At 38.9% G+C, this 20,932-nt stretch overlaps 6 protein-coding genes across 6 annotated transcripts in view; 4 read left to right on the forward strand and 2 right to left on the reverse strand.

Moving 5' to 3' along the window:
• LOC134812160 (transient receptor potential cation channel subfamily A member 1 homolog) overlaps positions 1-7,000 on the reverse strand; it is a 54,628-nt gene extending 47,628 nt beyond the window's left edge. Inside the window, exon 1 of the mRNA XM_063819399.1 lies at positions 6,995-7,000. The gene's annotated coding sequence lies outside the window, so the exon portion shown is untranslated. The remainder of the gene's footprint in view (positions 1-6,994) is intronic.
• Positions 1-20,932, reverse strand: part of LOC134812251 (2-oxoisovalerate dehydrogenase subunit beta, mitochondrial-like) — a 704,467-nt gene that overhangs the window by 362,777 nt on the left and 320,758 nt on the right. The gene's annotated exons all lie outside the window — the stretch shown is intronic.
• Positions 3,600-7,011, forward strand: LOC134812161 (leucine-zipper-like transcriptional regulator 1 homolog). The gene has a single exon (XM_063819401.1). The coding sequence runs from the start codon at positions 4,163-4,165 to the stop codon at positions 6,515-6,517; it is 2,355 nt and encodes a 784-aa protein (XP_063675471.1). The 5' UTR covers positions 3,600-4,162; the 3' UTR covers positions 6,518-7,011.
• On the forward strand, positions 7,218-8,679 carry LOC134812162 (uncharacterized). The gene is made up of 5 exons (XM_063819402.1): positions 7,218-7,260; positions 7,414-7,576; positions 7,755-7,843; positions 8,012-8,088; positions 8,268-8,679. The coding sequence occupies exons 1-5, from the start codon at positions 7,226-7,228 to the stop codon at positions 8,522-8,524; spliced, it is 621 nt and encodes a 206-aa protein (XP_063675472.1). The 5' UTR covers positions 7,218-7,225; the 3' UTR covers positions 8,525-8,679.
• Positions 8,813-10,481, forward strand: LOC134812835 (dnaJ homolog subfamily B member 9-like). The gene is made up of 4 exons (XM_063820410.1): positions 8,813-9,017; positions 9,156-9,274; positions 9,423-9,630; positions 9,798-10,481. The coding sequence occupies exons 1-4, from the start codon at positions 8,871-8,873 to the stop codon at positions 9,915-9,917; spliced, it is 594 nt and encodes a 197-aa protein (XP_063676480.1). The 5' UTR covers positions 8,813-8,870; the 3' UTR covers positions 9,918-10,481.
• LOC134812253 (chaperone protein DnaJ-like) lies at positions 10,577-20,804 on the forward strand. Its single transcript, XM_063819527.1, has 5 exons — positions 10,577-10,654; positions 10,816-10,910; positions 11,105-11,226; positions 11,377-11,563; positions 20,537-20,804. Exons 1-5 carry the CDS (start codon positions 10,591-10,593, stop codon positions 20,708-20,710), a joined length of 642 nt encoding a protein of 213 aa, XP_063675597.1. The 5' UTR covers positions 10,577-10,590; the 3' UTR covers positions 20,711-20,804.

Below are 20,932 nucleotides of genomic sequence, written 5' to 3' on the forward strand. Positions count from 1 at the left end.
TGCTGGTGAGATTATCAGGCTATGTGTAGTTTATCGCAGCACTCAGGCCAAAGCGAAATATGATGAAACAAAAATATCTAAGTTTATGGATGACTTTGATGGATACCTGGACAATCTTCTGCTTAAAACTGGATCTCCAATTATTTGTGGTGACTTTAATTTCCATGTTGAAGACATATACAATAATGCTGCCCAGAACTTTATTGCTCTTTGTGAGAGCAAAGGCTTCCTTCAGCATGTCGACTCTCCTACTCACATCTCCGGCGGGACACTGGACTTGTTATTTACTCTAGGCTGTGTAAGTGACTCATTGTCTGTAACAGATATGATGGTAGAGACAAGCACTGGAACCAGCTCTGATCACTATCTAGTAAGTTTTCAGGTCCCAGTTACATTCGATCTTCATAAAGCTCGTACATATGAAGAAAAAGATGTCAGAGAGCTAAGCAAAATTGACATCGATAAGTTCAGGGAAGATCTGTTTTGTTCAGAGCTTAACCTTTCTGAATATCAATCCTTAGACGAGGCTGTGAACCTTTATCAAAATGTCCTTGAACAGGTGCTAGACAAACATGCCCCACTTATTACGAAACGATTTACTGCTGAAAAGTCTGATTTTTGGGATAATAAATGTCAAATTGCTGTCAGAGAGAGGAGAAGGGCAAAACGAAAAGCCAAAAAGTATCCAGAGAATGATGAGTTTAAAACTACTCATTTTGAAAAATGGTGTTGACGCAGAAATCACTATCAATCGAGCTAGGGATGGCTACTATGATAAACAGCTCAGTTCTTGCAAAGGAGACTCGAAAGGGACCTATAAAGTCATAAATAAACTTTTAGATAAGGAATATGGCTCCAACAAATTGCCAAATGGTGAAGATACCGAAGTGGCTGCCAAACTCAAGACTTTCTTCGATCAAAAAGTAAAGACCATTTACTCTAATATTGAGAAGGAAATTCAAAACACTTCCCTAAACGGTCAAGGTACCAAGGACTCTACTTCGATAGATAATGCAAAGTGTAGACTTAATCAGTTTAAGGAAGTCTCATTATCAGACCTTGAAACCTTAATTAAGAGTCTTCCCAATAAATCAAGCGTACTCGATGTCATACCAATGTGGCTCTTCAAGAACTGCTTACCCGAGCTTCTCCCAATCATCCATTACATCGTGAATGAATCACTAAGAGTCGGAAAGTTTCCATCTGCCCTAAAAGAAGCATCTATTAGGCCTGGACTCAAGAAACCTACCTTAGATGTTGATGAGCTGAAAAACTATCGACCGATTAGCAATCTAACTTATCTGTCCAAAATACTAGAAAAAGTAGTTCATTGCCAATTAAATGAATATGCTGATGTCAACAACCTGTTTTCCCCATATCAATCAGGCTATAGAAAATTCCATAGTTGTGAAACTGCAGTTACCAAAATACATAATGATATTCTAATGATGATTGACAGCAAATCGAATGTTGTGCTTCTACTCTTAGATCTATCAGCTGCTTTCGACACCATAAACCATAACCTCCTTCTTACGAAACTCAAGAATGCGTATGGTATTACAGAACTAGCACTCAGCTGGTTACAATGTTACCTTAATAATCGCACATTCAAGGTTAAAGTAAAAAAAGCCACATCTTCTGAAGGCTATCTGGATATTGGTGTACCTCAAGGATCCATTTTAGGACCACTACTGTTCATATTGTATACCAGAGATCTTGAAGAAATTGTCACAAAATATGGTTTCTCGATACATTTGTATGCAGATGACACACAGGTGTACTTTACTTTTGATGTTCACAGTTCTAATCCTGATTTAACAGCTGTGAAAAATTGCTTTCTGGAGATAAAGCAATGGATGACAGTTAACTTCCTAAAACTGAATGATGAAAAAACAGAGTTCATTGATATAGGACCATATGTCAGCCCAATCCAGACAATGGATTTAGGAGACCTCTCAATCTGCCCTGTTAGCAAGGCCAAGAACCTGGGATTCCTTTTCGATCACCAAATGAATCTGGACTCTCAAATAAATGCTGTCTCCAGAGTATGTTATTTGAATCAAAGGGACTTAGCAAGAATCGGTTCGAAGCTTTCCCATGACCTAAAAGTTCAGTTAGTTCACTCCAATATCCTCTGTTTCATAGACTACTGCAACTCAGTCTATTATGGAATAACAGAAAAGAATCTTCATAAGCTACAAAAGATACAGAACAATGCTGCTAGATTTATCTTTGGTCTTTACGGAAAAAAGTTACGTGAACCTATCTTGCTTTACCTCAAAAAGCTCCACTTTCTGCCTGTTCGGTTCAGAATTAAGTTCAAAATATCACTTCTGGTCTTCAAGTGTCTTAATAACATAGCCCCTCAGTACTTACAAGGACACGTCAATCTAAGGGAAGTACGAAGACAAAGTTCCAGACTAGATGATGACTTTTATTTGTTGAAAGTTCCTCCTGCTCCTCATTTCAGACGAACAGATGCTGCATTTATGTTTTGTGGACCAAAAATTTGGAATGAACTACCCTACTCAGTGAGATCATTATCATCTGTAGAATGTTTTAAAAATGCCCTAAAGACGTTTTATTTCCAACTAGCTTTTGATAATATTTCTAATATTTGTCCATAATGTCTGAACTGATATGAAAGTGCATAATTTTGGTAACTTCATACAAATATTTGTTCATAAAATCTGAACTGTTTAAAAAGTCCATAATCTTGCTATTTCAACACTAAGTCTCGCTTGAATGACTTTAATGTACATCTTTGTTGGGTATATTTTAATGTCGAAGCGTGTAATAAATGTTAGAATTTATTATTTATTTTATTTATTTAATATAATAATTCTACCCAAGACTAAATTCAAAACATACAATATGCGTTGTTACCAATGGAATGTTAACATCAACGAATAATAAATAATGTCTGCATTTACTTGTATTCTTAAACTATCTGATCTTTTCCGTTTTGTTTTGTAGCTTGTTTGTGTGAAGAGATATATCGGACTATAATTTGTTTTAATCTGATAATAATTTATATATTATGTACTGTACTCGAATTTGTGTCATGACGTGTCAGATATTTTTGTTATACAATTTGTCTGTCGTTTCGAATTTGATTATTAGGGCTAAACTAAGAAATAAATTTAAAGGTTAATTCCGCATTTTTTTATTCAAGTAATTGCAAATACGATTGTTTGTTTTTTGGTTAATATTTTGTTTTAAATTCGTAGTAATTTATAATTTGATTTCGTTATAATACTACTTTTGATTTTGAAACTGGGTAATTCCATGACTATTTTGAAGTTTCAACTTTAATAACCAATCACTAAATAAAATCCTTTTAACATCTTTTTAATTTGATTATCGACACATTCAGAATTATATTGCAAGACTATGTTGCACCTTGAGCACTTCTCTGCGGAAAAGGGCATTTGTATATCTGTATATTATGTTTCGGATAATTTAAAACAAGATAGAGTGTATCCTATTTCGTTTGCTGAATTTAGGACCCATAGCACGAGGCACAATTTACTGACATAATGTTATGATATTACGAAAAAGCCAAAAGGATGTAATTTTACATTTTATACATTGTTCAGATCACGTGAAAACTGTTATCACAAAATTTTGGTAATTAAGCTTGGTACAACTAGCACAAGTCCATTTTACATTAAAACTCTTCACATTGAAAACTAATAAAAGGTGATGAGAAAAAAACATCTATGTTTCAGAATTATACAGAACTCTTGTTAAAGATCCTTAAAAATGGGATCGATTATGCTTGAATTATTGTTAACTGTTATAATGTGCATGAACGATTACTTTTGTCTGTAAATTTTATTTTATTTCCTTAACTGGTGTATGTACTGATTTTTATAAACAGATTAATAATTTTATACGTTTAAGTTCATGGGTTTCTGCAATTTAAATGATGTGTGTATAAGCGTTGTATTTTGTTTTTTAGTCTTTTTGTAAACTAGCTTTGAAGTCTTACTCAAATTCGATGGAAATTTTGATGACCTTACGATATTTGTAAAATGTAAAACCATAGACTTAATAGGCAATCTTTAAAATCCTATTTTAAAGATTATTAAGTTTCACTATTGACTAAACTTAAAACTACCATCCTTCTAGATATGCCAATGACACGTGATGACACGTGATGATCGATAAAGAGAGCTCTGCAATAGTAAATTGCAGAGTTAAAGAACAAACGAGGAACGAATCACTAGATGGTATAACCCTGGACTCTTACTCTCAGAGTCTCAACTGTTGGATCAAACTCCCGGAGTCCAGCGAGCTAAATGTTGGACTTGCTCGGAGACACCACACTGCTGTCGCTTGGAAGGACTCCATCTACATATTCGGTGGATGTTTCTCCAATGACAGCATCAGTGAGCTGCCAGGAAATGGGAACGGTTTGAATGACATGATAAGTTTCAACATAACAGAGAGGGTCTGGAAAATAGTGCAACCTCAAACCAGACCACCAGCTCCTAGATACAATCACACTGCAGTGGTCTACGAGAACTCTATGATGATATTCGGAGGTTTCAGTCAGACCAACAAGAATGATGTTCACCAGTTCCGGTTTGATCGCCAGGTCTGGACCCCTTGGGTACACATCTCAGGAACCCAGCCCAACCCACGGTCAGCTAACTGTGCTTTTGTGTATGATGCTCACATGTGGATATTTGGTGGCTATGATGGTCGGAACAAGCTGAATGACATGTGGATGTTACCACTGGATGATGATAATCCAACATGGAAGAAAGTAGAACAACATGGTCAGATCCACCCTCCAGTTCTCCACGCAGTCTGTGCTGTTATTGACGATAAGCTTTACACATTCTCAGGGTTGTGTGGTGCTTCAACCTCTAACGACATCCTCTCTTTCAACCTAACAACAAAGACATGGTCCATAGTCCTGCCTGATCTGATTAACAATTGTTGTGCCGCACCTGATAGGAGACGCGGACACACCATGGTATCTCACGGCAAGTGTCTTTACATCTTCGGGGGCCAGAACAACACTTCAAGATCCCCGAACGATCTGTTTTGTTTCGAACCGGAAGCCTCTGCCTGGCACATAGTTAAATCCAGGAACAAAGCCAGTAAACATGTCCCAAGTAACAGGTCTTACCATGCCGCCACCATCATCGACAACATCATGTTCATCTCGGGGGGAGTCACTTTCAAAAAAGATCAAAGTGACAGGGGCTCCGACAATTTCTACTGCTTTATCTTTGCCTCCTTCCCAAAATCTACCTTAAGAGAGGACCTATCTGGATTGCTGGATAACAAGATGTTATGTGATCTGGAGTTTGTGGTAGGAGAGGAACCTGAAAAGGAGTCCCTCTTTGCACACATATCTATAGTTGCTGCTCGGTCTCCGATACTGAGGATGAAAATAATGGACCAGTTAAACCAGTTATGCGATGCTAAAAACCACAAGAACCGTGATCACATACTGACAGTTCTAGATCTGGACAATGGAGAGAGGGTAGTGCTGCCTTTTCCTAAAGTTTCATCTGCAGCTTTTAAAATAGTCCTGACTTTCATTTACACGGACAGAATCCCCCACTCTGTTAGAGAGGATGATAACAGTATTGTTACTCTGACTGATGTCTATGGAATTGCAAACTATTTCCAACTGTCTCGTCTGGAGAAGATCTGCATAACCTACATACAAAGTTACATCAGCATTGAAAATGCACTTTCAGCCCTCAAAGTTGCTAAGGATAGAAATCTTACTGAACTTGTCGGAGTGCTGGAAAACTTCATCATAAGAGATCAGAACTTCAAAGCCATCATAACTCGAGAAGAGTTCGAACTGCTGGAAAAATCAAGCATTATAGAGCTCATCCGACTGAAAACCAACATAACAACAGCAATCCGATCACCTCACATTTCCAGTGACGCAGGACAACAGTCCTTGGAAGAGGACCTACAGGCCCTGATGGGAGATCAGCAGCTGAGTGACATCACCCTTACCATAGACGGGATCGCTAGGAGAGCTCACCGTGCTATTCTCCTTGCTAGATGTACTTACTTCAGGGGTATGTACCGGTCCTTACCCCCACCACAGGACACAGTGGGTATCAAGATAGGTGAACTGGAACCCACTCCAGCTGCTTTTAACTCCCTTATGAACTATATTTACTATAATGATACCGAAATACCTCCGGAGGATTCTTTGTACCTTTTTACTGCTGATAAATTCTACGGATTCTCCAACAACCAGCTGCAAGCGTACTGCAAGAAGAGTCTGGAAACGAACATTAAAACTTCAAATGTTATTGAAATTTTGAAAGCAGCTGATCAGGTAAATAGCGAGGATATGAAGTGCCACGCCCTGAAAATGATTGCGGAGCATTTCACATTGGTGCAACCTTTACCAGCCTTCAGAACAATTAAACACTCTTTGTTGCTGGAGGTTACAGACTATGTTGCTACTCATATGAAGGGGAACAGAGTCATAACTCCTCATAACACCCCTAAAAACACCAAATCCTGAAGTTGCGATATAAGGACCTTAGAGCCTTAGGACCGGAGATGTCTTTATTATTTGTTGTGTTGATAATGGTATTTTGTTCTTTTCTCAGTATGTGTTCTGTTTCTCTGTTTAAATACTTAATGATGTAATATAGTCTCATACGCCTAAAAGGCAAATCAGTTTGGTAGTTGCTGAGCTTTCAAAAATTAAAAAATTTAAGGAGTTCAAAAGACGTAAAAATAGCTACCTTTTTCTTTGTCGTTAACTGCCAATAATTGGACTTTCATACATACATACAGCAAATTGTTGTAAATTAAATAACTTTTTACATAAAATTTCAATTCATGACAAGATTTCTTCCTGATTATATTTTAATAAGCCGCTGGAATGAAATGAAACTAACACATTAATGTTTTAACCGAATTCTACTCATTTTGATTGATGTAAAATGTTCTTTTATTTTAAAAGCCGTTGAAATAGTTAACGAATTTTATTTCTTCAATAAATGTATTATTATATAATCTGAAGCTCGGATGTTTTGAAATCTTGATTTGCTTAGATTCCAACCATAAAGTAAAATATTATTAACATAATTTTTCAATCTTCATGCGTAAGAGATCAAAAATTAATACTCGTTATTGGGTATCACCATATTATTATGAATGAATAAATTTTCATTAAATTGATAAAGACATCCACTAAAAACTTTACCATCAGGCGTTAAAGAATATGAATTTAACTCCTCGTTTCTTCCTCAGAAAAAGGTTGGAATTTTCAGTTAAACTGAAATTTGAATGCTCCGAGTTGTGGGAAATTTTCTGTGAAAATAATGTGATCAAATATAATGTACGTACATGCTAACAGGTGAGCGGTTTATATTTCATGCTAACATCCGTGACAATCGGTTTGAATTTCAGATGCTGTACACTACACACCCTCACATCTAGTGTCTCCCTGTTCCGTGGTTCATCACGTGTTGTATCACGTGGTATGTCTACAATAGATCACTACAGAACACTTGGAGTCAACAAGGACGCAACGGCTGAGGAAATCAAAGCTAAATATATCAAACTTTCTAAGGTACTGTGATATATTTTTACTGAAATAATGATTCAAGATGATAATACTTGAGGGATTACCCATTACCCATTACCCAAGAAACCAGTCCGTACACCAGTCCGCCATATTCGATATTCAGGCAATTCATTATTCCTATAACCGAGAAAACTTTTTATACCTAACGAGTAATTGTCACCAGGAATACCATCCAGATAGGAACAAAGATAAGAATGCGTCAGAGAAGTTCGCAGAGATATCTAATGCTTATAAAACCCTCACAAATCTCACGTTTGTGGTCTTGTTTTTTACATGTTATTATAATGTTATTACCTTTGTCACCATTAATTGGTGTTTATCAGCTTAGCTGGGCTTACTTTTGTGACGTTCGTTTAGCTAAGTTAAACCTCTTTTACCGATTTAAAGTAATTTTCGTTCTAATTATGTCAAATGTCGTAGGAAGCGGATAGAGTATGACGAACATTTTGATCTCTCTAAAAATCCTTATAAAGACACTCCTGAGTTTTATACAGGCGGTAAGAAAATTTGGATTATCTAACCTTTAGTTTATCATGAATCGAAATTTCAAAGTACCTAGTGCATTGTATTTATCTGAATTATGTTGGATATATGTTAATGCTTGTAAAAACATTAATTGTAGTTATATTATGTTTGCATTTGTGACTTATGGCGGTATGATCACTTCACTTTTCAGTCAATCCTAATTACCGGCCCGGAAGAACCAGACTAGATTGGTACAAACAAAACCATGACGACGACTACCTGATAGAGAAAGCACAGGAAGCACAGAGCGCCACCTTTGAAGATCAATTCAGAGCTTTGCGCAAGAAATTAGCGTTAATAACTGTTGTTAAATTAGGTGGTTTAGGGTGTATAATCGGGGTGTACTGTTATACTGATAACCTGTGGATTCTTGGACTAGCTGTTGTTTATCTTTCCATGTTGAGATGACCATTGATGATCAGAGCCATTCACGGTCCTCATTTTGTGATGATAGAAGTTAATTAAATCTTATTAAAACAGTTTCTGGAGTATTTGCCTCCATCGAGGTCTACTGTGTCAAATGTAAAATACTGATAATATTCAATTTAAGTTGAACTTTTCTACTACTTCTTTTACTGCACTAAAAAACATTATCAAACTACACATAAATTTTCAAACTAACGAAATAAAGATTATTGGTGATTCTCATAATATTTAACTTCTTAACACATAACCGTGAACACCCATAATCCATATAGGTCGATGAGTCGGTATCTGGGGTCTGGGTATTTTCTAATCGGTGTCCGATAAGTGTATGCATTTTGCACTGGGACACCTCAAGTGGATACAACGTACTTGTATTATATCCGTGCTCTCCAGAAGTTCACATTACGATGTTCTGGGTGTGTCCAGGGCTGCTACTCACGAGCAGATAAAGAACAGATACTACGAGCTTAGCAAGGTTGGGTTTCCTAATTAGCAATTAACCTAATTGTCTAATTATCTTGATGATATTATCATGATTATGTTAAGTTACCATCATGTTCGTCCAGTGTTTTGTTGGTCAATATATTACAAGCTAAAAGCTGGCTCCCCCTAGAAATATCACCCGGATTTAAATGACTCTGAGGAGGGTGCAGACAAGTTCAGGGAGCTAGCAGAGGCTTACGAGGTCCTGGGAAATGTTGATGAGAGACGTACTTACGATAAATTGCAAAAGTAAGTTGTTACCTTTGCTTCTGGTATTCAGCTGTTCAGTTTAACGCAATGTGTTTGAAAGAACCCCCACAAATGCTCAATGTATCACCAAAGATTGCTTGTTTTAGCTTCAAAATCAACAACAGTGTATCAACCCTTCTATTCCCAGTCAACCAGGAAAAGGCAACAGGGCAGGTACAGTGACAGTAAGTGAAGATTACAGCCAGCACCTGAGAGATAGGTTCAAATACACCCAAAGAAGTTCAAATTCCGGGTATCGACCTAAATACCGCAAGGCTGCAGCTGGAAGCTCTAGTTCTCGAACGTCTAGCATGAGCACACGAACTGGAACTGGTTTCTATGAACAGAGGGCTAAGGTACATAATATGATGGCAGAATTTATAGCTTATTTTCTCGCTCAATGATTTACCGTGTTACTTATGTATTGTGTATGATAACTAAAGGCTGCTTTTCTTTCTTTAATAGATCTCACTGACTCCGCCCTAAATGTTGAATATTACTAACAATTGAACACTATCCGCAGCATTACACACAACAGCATATCAGTGCAAGAATGAGCGTACAAACATCGGAACCTAACATTGTTCTCGTTCTCGTTGTAGCGTTGTTCATGTTGACGTTCTGTGTTATAAACAAACGCTGATGCTAACTTTTCTGAATTGATAGTTCCGAATTTTAAGACTCCTGTCCAGCCAAGCTATGACTATCTAGATTCCTGACTACCATCAGAGGTGTTAAAACTGTTCCAAACCACTAACCAGTGTTCCAAGCTTGTTTCGTAATGTGGGTCATGTGCCAGTGTGCCAAACTCACCATAGAAGGGAACATATGGAAGGCGCGGCGTCATCGAATTCAACGGTGCGCACGCGAGTTCTTTGTTTTGATCGGATCACGCGAGCTAGCTAGCTAGCGATCGCGTCGAACGATCGATCGACCGTACCCGATCGACATCATAAAATCGAGTGAATTAAGATCTCGATGATCGATATAATCTGATATGATCAATCGATCAAGCTAAACTAGTTGGTAGTGACACAACTAATGAAAATGAATATGTAGGAGATCTCATATCGGTGACCCAGTGAGATCGCGATTTTAGCATCATGAGTATATTTATTGTTTTATGAAATTAGGTTATACTTGAGTTTTCTAAATTATATCGATTGCAGAATTTGTATTTATAAGCATTTGGTTTCTCTACTTGTTCTACTCAATTGTTCTGCTCTGTTTTTTATACCCTCAGTCTTGAGGTATCGATTCATCAATGATCACTAAAGTCATAGGTTTTAGCAATGAATTTAAAATCTACCTGTAGGATGTTAAAAGGAAGAATATGTACTAGAGTATACGGACCTACCATAATAAGGAGGACTGTGTTCGGTACGCAATACTGCTCTTTTCGTTTTATTGAAATGAAACCATGTTAGGATTTCGATTGTTCTGAATTTTGTATGCATTACAATTTAGATTAAAGATGCTAATTCTGGCATTGTATATTTAACATATCCATACAACATGAGTTTTATCACTCTATTATCTAGGTGGAACTCAGACTAAAGATCCTTATAAACTATTGGGAGTGAATAGGAATGCGAGTGATGCTGAAATAAAAGAAGCTTATCTCAAGAAAGTTAAGGTGGGCGGATTCTTCTGATAACTCCTCAAGTCTGATATAAATTTCATTCTGGTGAATCTTGAAACATATGACCTAAATTATTCGATTTTGTATTAATCACAATTAATTAAGGAGTTGTTTTGTGCTCTATATTCGACCCGTTTCTTCTTTGTCAGTGCCTTAAGTTAAAATGAGTGTAACATAAAGTTTTCCAGTTGTTACACCCAGACTTGAATCCTGGCCCAAAAGCAGCAATGCAGTTTATGGAGGTGAAACAAGCTTACGATTTGATCGGTAAATCTGATAAAAGAAAGATCCACAGAACTGCCGAGAGTGTGTGAGTAGAAATTGTCACTTTTCTGGGTGTTTAGTAGAACAATACAGCCTATTAGCCGTATTTTTGCCACGAAAAGGTCCTATAGATCTCTTATCTGTAACTAAAACCTTGACCCAATATATGGACGATGAAGAGAAAATCTTTCATCAGGGGTAAAAATACGGGATTTGACGACGCCATGAAAAGGGCTATGGGAAATCAGAAAGACTGGATGTCAGACTTCGAGAACGCTCAGAAGACGACCGAAGATCGTTTCAACCGTAGAAAACAGCAAAGACAGCAGTTCGAGCAGCCTGATTTTGAGATGGGAAAGAAAGCCAACATGAGCGCCTTTGAGGTAAATATATATTATATATAGTTGTACTTCTACACAGTAATATAATAAGCGGTGTTGATTAGATCCTCGATATTCTATATTATGTATATCTTTATTGATTAATATTGAGAGAGCATCTCCCAAGTACCATTCCATTGTATTTCTAAGTCTAACAAGGATTGTCGCCACCCTTTACCCGCACAAGTTTGGTAAATTTAAGCACGTTTCACTCAATTTAAGGTAATAGTCTGGCTAGCTGGAGAACATGCGTGCAGCCAGTATAATACATTAGTAATAGTATAGGTAGCGCAGTTGGTTAGAGCACCAGCTTTGCAATCGTAAGGCTGCGAGCGTCGTCGACGTTCTGCTAAGCCCTAAGGATCCCATAGGATCTATGCAGCCTCCCGGTTCACTCAGCCGAATGCTCGAGAAATCGTGTGTGAGGGTTAAATGGGGAGCTGTGCAATAGTACAGCGAAAAAGCAAAAACTCAATGGATGGTTAGTGGTTACCTTAATGGGTGCCACATGCCTAGCATGAAATATTTACCTACTTACTTGCACTTGTGTAGGTCTGTAGAAGCATTAGAATCGGGCGTTGCCTGCCACAGGCTATCCCGAATTTAGAAGCTTGCTTTAATAAATAGTATAGTACATACAGTATGAATAATAGAAAAACATAATTTTTGGGCTGAGATATTCGTGGAGACAATCGCGATATGTCGCGGCAACCGTGAAAAATCGTGATTCGAATAGAAAACGCGTTTACGGAAGGTTACGTCTACGGTAAAGGTTCACGGACACTCTCTTTCTTATTTTGTGCCAAAATTTCGAGTCAAAGTAATAAATCATTTCTTTTTCAATAATGTGCTGATCTAAGTAAGGGTTTTTCTTTTTTTAAATTGGCACAGTAGATACAAAGTTTGATAAAAGTTTGACTTTTATAGACTTGACTACTGATGGGATTTAACATAAAATTTCCAACGGCAGGCTTCCTGGGAAACAAAGCTAGCTAAAATCTGTAATCTTGCGAAACATTTCTGTTCTTGCCTTGCAATCGATACAATATTTTATAAGATTACATGACCTCGCACTATTTTCTGATATCTTGATCTCTATGAATACAATAATCTATTGTGTGGCACCGAACTAAATGAATGGCATGTAAGGTAGCTGGGGACCAAGGGTATTGTGTAATTCTCTCAAATTAGCGTATAAAAGGTCAAACCCTAGAAGCAACACTCGTCCTCAGTCATCGTCAGTTCTCTCAAGGAACCCAGCTCGTACTTCAATACACTTGAATAGAGGGGTAAATGAGGGATATTCCATCTTGGGGTGTCTTCTTGCTGCTTCTTCTGTCGCTCTTTCCATTTCAAGTCCCGGGCACTGGTCCTCAGGGGAAAAAGTTTGCAGTTGATTTTGCGAAGTATGACGGACAGCATCCCTATTTACCCAGAGACACAGAGATAATAACAAAATGCTTCCAATATTCTCGATTGCTGCTTCCTGAATATTATGATAAACCGGCCAAAGAAATAGGGAATAGTTCCACAATATGTCGGTTCAATTTCGACCCTTACCAAGGCCAAGGAAGGATTGACCCCACAGATTATGTCGATGAGATAGTCCGGATTGCAAGTGATGAAGATGCAGTATGGACCTGTTCTCTGCCTGATAAGAACCTCTGTGATGGTGTGTCCCAGTGTCTCACTGATGAGTGTGGCTGCAAAAATAACTTGACTGAAGTTTTCTACTGCTTTGACGGCTCAGGCTGCATCTCGTTCGACGATCTATGTGATGGTACCCAGGACTGCATTGATGGGTCTGATGAGTGTTACTGTGAAGATTCTGTGAAGATATCTTGCCCGCTAATCAGCAGCACTCCCAATTGTTTGCCTGCTGTATCGTGCCTGGGTAGCCTGTCAACTAATTTGAATTGTACTATTCCAGATAAGAGTGACGCTGATAAATGTGAGGAGGCTTTTCGGGAGACTGATAAAATTTCTCCCTTGTACTCGTGTCTTGATAGACAATACCAACATAACCACCAGTCATTTACGTTATCAATGCGTGAGGATCCAATAAGTTTCGTGTCATCTTATTGCAAATATAACTGCGCTAACGAGACAGACTTCGTGGTGGAAAATTGGGTACAATTTTGTGATCATATATTTAGTGATTTATGGTCAGAGAGCGACTTCGTTTTCAACTGTGAGAAAGATCCGTTTAGATCTGGAACAGAGTCTTTCCACGTGACAGCATTGTGTGATGAAAAGCAAGACTGTAAAAATGGGGCAGATGAAATTGGATGTCCGGGCAGGTTCTATTGCAGCCCAAACTCAACAGCAGAGTGGGTTGATCCTGACAAAGTATGTGATCATGTGAAGGATTGTGCTGACGGTAGTGATGAATGTGGGACATGTGACTTGGGAAGTTTGTCCTCCTCAAAGTTCCTTATTCGATCCATACCGGTTCTAGTAGTCACAATTTTCATGGGGCTCTTCATAGTCATCATCAACTCTGTAGAGGGATACAAATGCTATCGCTCCCAAAAGGATTCAAAGACCGGTCAAATTGACAGAATTTTCCGTCTCCAAATATTCTTCTACGATCTGCTGATGGGATTATATCTGTGCTGTATCGTTATAGCCGCTACAGTGCTCCGATTCAAAGGCGACTACTGCTTGTTGGAGAGAAAGTGGCGAGCCAGTATATCGTGCTCTAGTCTTGGTGTGCTCTTCTCTGTATCTTCTCATGGCTCCTTGTTGACTGTCGCATCTGTTAGTGTGATCAGATGGCTGAATTGCACCAGTATGGTTTGGGAAATGAAAACAAGGATGGTTGTCTTAGGATCCGCTTTAGGTCTTCTCCTAAATGTAGCTCATGCTGTTCTTCCGCTCCTATCCATTTCTGCCGTACAGGATATTTTTAGGACGGAAATATTCTTCACTCATCTTGATGAAAATCCATTTTTTAGCAAGAATCCTATCGACCTACCTAGACTTACAAAAATGTACGAGGGTGCATTTGCTACGGAAAGTAACACAAACGCCATGCTGGAAAAGCTCCGAAACACGACTTCAAAGGGAAGCATATTCGATAGTGAGGAGATAGGCTACTACGGCAACACCGGATTATGTGTCCACAACATCTTCAAACTTCAGGAATCTTATCAGATCTACAAACTTCTATACTGCACGACTCTGGCAGTACTGTTGGTCACAGTACTTGTAACATACACCAATATATTGCTGGAAGATAGAAAGAGTAAAGCACGTGTTGCGGCTCTACGAGAAGCAGAAAAGGCGAACATTACACAATCTCTAACAGTAAAAGTAGCTCTTATGATCGGAAGTCAACTCATAGCCTGGATACCCTTCATCATAGCAACAGTCTATTACCAGCTCATTTCCAAACAATCAGTACCACCTTCAGTTTTTGAGGTGTTCGCTCTGGTGGTCATCCCAGGCAACAGTTTTCTGAATCCCTTATTTTATAGCGACCTATACAAAAAGGCTGTTGGTTACCTATTGGCAGGTAGGAGATGGTCGGTGAACATGATCGCGATGTTCACTGACACCTGGAGACTGCCACCTGGAGACGAGGTCAGGAACATTCAGACTTGGAAGTGTGGACCTGGAGACGAGGTCAGGAACATGGAGACTGTGCAGTGTGCACCTGGAGACGAGGTCGGGAACATGGAGACTGTGCAGTGTGAACCTGGAGAAGAGGTCAGGAACATGGAGACTGTGCAGTGTGAACCTGGAGACGAGGTCGGGAACATGGAGACTGTGCAGTGTGAACCTGGAGACGAGGTCAGGAACATGGAGACTGTGCAGTGTGAACCTGGTGACGAGGTCAGGAACATGGAGACTGTGCAGTGTGCACCTGGAGACGAGGTCGGGAACATGGAGACTGTGCAGTGTGAACCTGGAGACGAGGTCGGGAACATGGAGACTGTACAGTGTGAACCTGGTGACGAGGTCAGGAACATGGAGACTGTGCAGTGTGCACCTGGAGACTAGGTCAGGAACATAGAGACTGTGCAGTGTAAAACTGGAGACGAGGTCAGGAACATGGAGACTGTGCAGTGTGCACCTGGTGACGAGGTGAGGAACATGGAGACTGTGTAGTGTGCACCTGGAGACGAGGTGAGGAATATGGAGACTGTGCAGTGTGAACCTGGAAACGGGGTCAGGAACATGGAGACTGTGCAGTGTGAACCTAGAGACAATGTCAGGAACATGGAGACTGTGCAGTGTGAACCTGATGCATATTTGAAGTTATAACTAATAATAAGACGTACTTATCGCTGTGATGACAAGTATTTTTGCCGATGCAGTTTGCAAATAGTTTGTTAGTATGTATATTGTTATTTGCTTTTTGGATTAAGTTACAAATTCCAGCGTCTTCTATGTGTAGTGATAATACTTGATTACAACAGATGTGTACTATACGATCTACATAATTACTACATGCAAACAACCAAGTAATGGCCAATGGGAATAACAACATAATAATAGGTATCTTGTTTGAGCGGTACATAACCCTAGAGTGTAAAGAACTGTTTCCAGATAAGTCTGCCCGACAGAGGGAGCAGAAAAATGTCACATCTTGCGTGGAAGCGTGAAGCAGGAAATAAATTGTGATCGGCCAGGTAGCGCAGTTGGTTAGAACGCCTGTCTTACAATCGTTAGGTTGCGAGTTCGAAACCCACTGACTGCCTGGTCGTCGACGTTCAGCTAAGGATCATGAGTGGTCTATGCAGCCCCCCGGTCTACTCAGCCGAATACTCGAGAAATCGGGTGTGAGGGTTAAATGAGGAGCTGCACATTGCAGCAAAGTCTCGGACGAAGAAAGTATGGTACACACTACCTTAACCGTCACTGGCCAAAAAGATCCTTCGGCTTCCTGTAATTGGCTGGTTGCACTTGTGTAACATTGTGGCTGTTGGAATACACCGAAGTAAAATAAGTGTCTAGATAAAAAAATCAATAAATTGTAATCTCGAGGTCTGGATATAAGATTAACTTGAAACTTTCCAGATAGCTATATGGTTATGATATGGATAATCTGTGGAAGTTTGGGCGAATTTTTATATCACTTCAAACACAAAAAATTATCTCCAAATGAGTGGTTTGCGGTGTTACAACGCATACATCTCGAGATCTGAATATACTTTTCATTGAAACGTTCCAGATAGTTATATTTATCATGGTATGCTGTTTGCTATACGGGTCTATAATTTTATAATAGTACGTGCATATAAATAGCTAGTACGTATTATAGTAAGGGGAAAAGTGGTCGATTTAAGGGTTCCATTGGATTTGAATGTTCACAAGGATTTCTCAACGGAATATGGTAGTTAAGACCCCTACGAACATAATTAGACTTGTTGCCAATTTTGTATCTCAACAGAAACACCACTTTTACCACTTTTTACCACCTTTGTACCACCTGTCTGGTTTGCCAAATATCTTTAGTTGTGAACGTCGTAAAAGGCTGCAAATTAACCTAGAATGTTTATCTTATCAAGGAGTAAAACTTTTGTGTGAAAAATTTTTACATTGGACAATCAGCTAATTGTATAATTACCAATTAGTTAATCACCAAAAAATTTGAAAATTTTTTATTGGCTCAAAATGATTGAAATCGTTTGAAACACGGAGAAATGTAGTTTTTAGAAAAACTTCAAAAATTTTTCACTTAAAAATTTTTTTCGAGACTTAGAAAAAAGTTTGAAAATTTAAAAATATTTTTATTCCGCCAAAAGTGATCGAATTGCATGAAACGTGGATAAAAATGCTTTGCAGAAAAACTTCGAAGATTTTGAGATTGGGGAATACTAAAATCATCAATATTTGAAGTTGGAGTTCAGTAAATCTCGACATATTTTAGTAATTAGGAATAGCTTAGCGGAAAGGGCCGAACCTGAAAAAGGTTAACCACACAATATTAGAGTTTCATAACTAATTACAATACAGCTTTTATTCCACAAATTCCACATAAAGAAACAGCACAAAAGGACCATTTAAGATCGAACCGATTTTACCTGCTGTACTATCATTTTATTGATTTCAATGATCAAAACCTCTGTACCGTCAATCTTGCCAATCTATACCGGGTATCTGAATGTACCGGACCTCTTATTTACCTCTATAATTAGACCCAGTTGTGCAAGAAATGCGATTTCTCACAGGGGTTTCTTTTAACTGTGCACTTTTTGTCACTCTCGCAACTCGCAAGAGGCCCGGTATTATAGGGGGGTATAGGAAGCGAGTGTAAATATACCTTCCATCATCCACTGTGCCCCCACTGTGGCTTTTTTGTATTGTGAATGCGCATGCCGCTTCGTTTGCTATGCCAGATACCTCGAATAACCCCCATATGTCATTGCCAGGGTCGGGATAGAGCTGGAGATAGCATTGAAAAGTTGCTAGAAATAGCTAGATTTAGAGTAAACTGGTGGTAGCTGGGTGGTGCTAGCATGGATGTAGCAGAACGTAGCTACACGGGGTTTCATTGGAGTTGGTTATTTTAATGGCCAAAGAGTGCCGGAACTAAAGTTACTTAAGATTGCAGTTGAGGGGCAGTGTAAACCACGGTGTAGTCAGGGACACAGAGCTACAGTGCAGGAGTACTGCAAGTGCAATAGAACAGTGCAAGTGATACAGTCTGCAACAGTAAAACGCCGACGAAGCTAGACTTAGAGTGAACTGATGGAAGCTGGGTGGTGCTAAAATGGAGGTAGCAGAACGTACTACATGATGAAAACAGGAAAACTAAGGCTGGTTGAGACCTAAAAAGATGTGAATCTGTCCTGATAGATCCAGTGAAGAGCGAGTAGCGAAGAGTTTGATCACTAACCTAAAGCTCTAAAGAAGAAGAGGGCTAAAGAGACTCACTTTGATCAATCAATCTAAAAAGGGTGGGTCAGTCTCTCTGTTTTCATCAGATTCTGATGAAAGGCTGTTAAGCTCAGGACGGTGATCTTAATAGGTCGGATAGCTGTACCTGGTTGCTTCCAGCCCACCCTTGTCGCTTGAAAATAAGTTCTCACCCCACCTCTTCCAAAAATGCAGTGACCAGAGCAGGAAACTCTTCTTCCTACTCTTCTTTCAACCCAAACAAAATCAGGTTCCAGCTCCTCTCCTCCTCTGCAGCCACAATCTTATCTCCTTCTTCGGCGTTTTACTGTTGCATACTGTATCACTTGCACTGTTCTTTTGCACTTGCAGTACTCCTGCACTGTAGCTCTGTGTCCCTGACTACACCGTGGTTTACACTGCCCCTCAACTGCAATCTTAAGTAACTTTAGTTCCGGCACTCTTTGGCCATTAAAATAACCAACTCCAATGAAACCCCGTGTAGCTACGTTCTGCTACATCCATGCTAGCACCACCCAGCTACCACCAGTTTACTCTAAATCTAGCTATTTCTAGCAACTTTTCAATGCTATCTCCAGCTCTATCCCGACCCTGGCAATGACATATGGGGGTTATTCGAGGTATCTGGCATAGCAAACGAAGCGGCATGCGCATTCACAATACAAAAAAGCCACAGTGGGGGCACAGTGGATGATGGAAGGTATATTTACACTCGCTTCCTATACCCCCCTATAATACCGGGCCTCTTGCGAGTTGCGAGAGTGACAAAAAGTGCACAGTTAAAAGAAACCCCTGTGAGAAATCGCATTTCTTGCACAACTGGGTCTAATTATAGAGGTAAATAAGAGGTCCGGTACATTCAGATACCCGGTATAGATTGGCAAGATTGACGGTACAGAGGTTTTGATCATTGAAATCAATAAAATGATAGTACAGCAGGTAAAATCGGTTCGATCTTAAATGGTCCTTTTGTGCTGTTTCTTTATGTGGAATTTGATAAAGCTGTATTGTAATTAGTTATGAAACTCTAATATTGTGTGGTTAACCTTTTTCAGGTTCAGCCCTTTCCGCTAAGCTATTCCTAATTACTAAAATATGTCGAGATTTACTGAACTCCAACTTCAAATATTGATGATTTTAGTATTCCCCTATCTCAAAATCTTCGAAGTTTTTCTGCAAAGCATTTTTATCCACGTTTCATGCAATTCGATCACTTTTGGCGGAAAAAAATATTTTTAAATTTTCAAACTTTTTTCAAAGTCTCGAAAAAAATTTTTAAGTGAAAAATTTTTGAAGTTTTTCTAAAAACTACATTTCTCCGTGTTTCAAACGATTTCAATCATTTTGAGCCAATAAAAAATTTTCACTTTTTTTGGTGATTAACTAATTGGTAATTATCCAATTAGCTGATTGTCCAATGTAAAAATTTTTCACACAAAAGTTTTACTCCTTGATAAGATAAACATTCTAGGTTAATTTGCAGCCTTTTACGACGTTCACAACTAAAGATATTTGGCAAACCAGACAGGTGGTACAAAGGTGGTAAAAAGTGGTAAAAGTGGTGTTTCTGTTGAGATACAAAATTGGCAACAAGTCTAATTATGTTCGTAGGGGTCTTAACTACCATATTCCGTTGAGAAATCCTTGTGAACATTCAAATCCAACGGAATGCCACTTTTCCCCTTACTATTACTTGTATAGTACTGTATTATATATCCGAATCCGTCCGGTCCCGGGCGTTAACTACATGCGCGCGCGTCACGTCATGTCACCTTAACTGTTTACATAGCGCATTCTACACCAAAATATTTATTCATGCGCCTCTCGCTTTCTTAGAAGGAAGACCCTTTTTGTAGTTGAATGGTGTGACCGATTAGCCAAGATCTCATTAAGGACATTGGAGCGAGTAAACTACAGTTGAACTTCATTCCCGGACCAGTTTATATCTGTGAAATCGTATAAAGTCAAATTTTGTCCCATAAATGAATTACTTTCGAATACGGCCAAGAATGAGACTTGACTCGTTCAGTTAGGAGTCACTCCAGGGTCATGTCTGTGGATTAAATATTTACTGTAAAATAAAAGAGCAAATGACCAATTTTTATTTAGGAGTGGGAGAAAGAACATTACGAGAAGCTGTCCCGGAAGCCAGTGGATCGGTACGGAATGCCAAAGCGTTTCAAAGATATGACTCCAGAAGAAATGAATAGTAAAAAGAAACATGTAGTTTTTTTCTTTGGGGTTACTTTTACGTTACTTTTATTGAGTTTCATGGACATTTAATGGCTTCTCCACTGTCGCCCGCGTTCAGAGCGACATATCTAAACTTCTATTGCTCCTTTTTAGGAGGGGATATTCATGGTACGCTAGCCTCTGTTACTCACCTATATATTTGTTACTCTGAATTGGTGTGCAGAAACGAGGTACTCATTATTGTTACGGTCGAGTTGTTTATATTGAAGAAGAGTTTTGTTTATGTTCAGTTCGAAATTAAATTAATGAATT

The sequence above is a fragment of the Bolinopsis microptera genome, chromosome 3, assembly GCF_026151205.1.
Source record: "Bolinopsis microptera isolate Bmic1 chromosome 3, MBARI_Bmic_1.0, whole genome shotgun sequence".
NCBI lineage: Eukaryota > Metazoa > Ctenophora > Tentaculata > Lobata > Bolinopsidae > Bolinopsis > Bolinopsis microptera.

Coding starts and splice junctions, on each gene's coding strand:
- LOC134812161 (XM_063819401.1), top strand. CDS start 4,163: ATGATCGATAAAGAGAGCTCTGCAATAGTAAATTGCAGAGTTAAAGAA.
- LOC134812162 (XM_063819402.1), top strand. CDS start 7,226: ATGAATTTAACTCCTCGTTTCTTCCTCAGAAAAAG. Junction 7,844..8,011: donor AAAACCCTCACAAATCTCAC/GTTTGTGGTCTT, acceptor CAAATGTCGTAG/GAAGCGGATAGAGTATGACG. Junction 8,089..8,267: donor TCCTGAGTTTTATACAGGCG/GTAAGAAAATTT, acceptor TTCACTTTTCAG/TCAATCCTAATTACCGGCCC.
- LOC134812835 (XM_063820410.1), top strand. CDS start 8,871: ATGCATTTTGCACTGGGACACCTCAAGTGGATACAACGTACTTGTATT. Junction 9,018..9,155: donor GATACTACGAGCTTAGCAAG/GTTGGGTTTCCT, acceptor GGCTCCCCCTAG/AAATATCACCCGGATTTAAA. Junction 9,631..9,797: donor TCTATGAACAGAGGGCTAAG/GTACATAATATG, acceptor CACTATCCGCAG/CATTACACACAACAGCATAT.
- LOC134812253 (XM_063819527.1), top strand. CDS start 10,591: ATGTTAAAAGGAAGAATATGTACTAGAGTATACGGACCTACCATAATA. Junction 10,911..11,104: donor CTTATCTCAAGAAAGTTAAG/GTGGGCGGATTC, acceptor AAAGTTTTCCAG/TTGTTACACCCAGACTTGAA. Junction 11,227..11,376: donor CACAGAACTGCCGAGAGTGT/GTGAGTAGAAAT, acceptor ATCTTTCATCAG/GGGTAAAAATACGGGATTTG.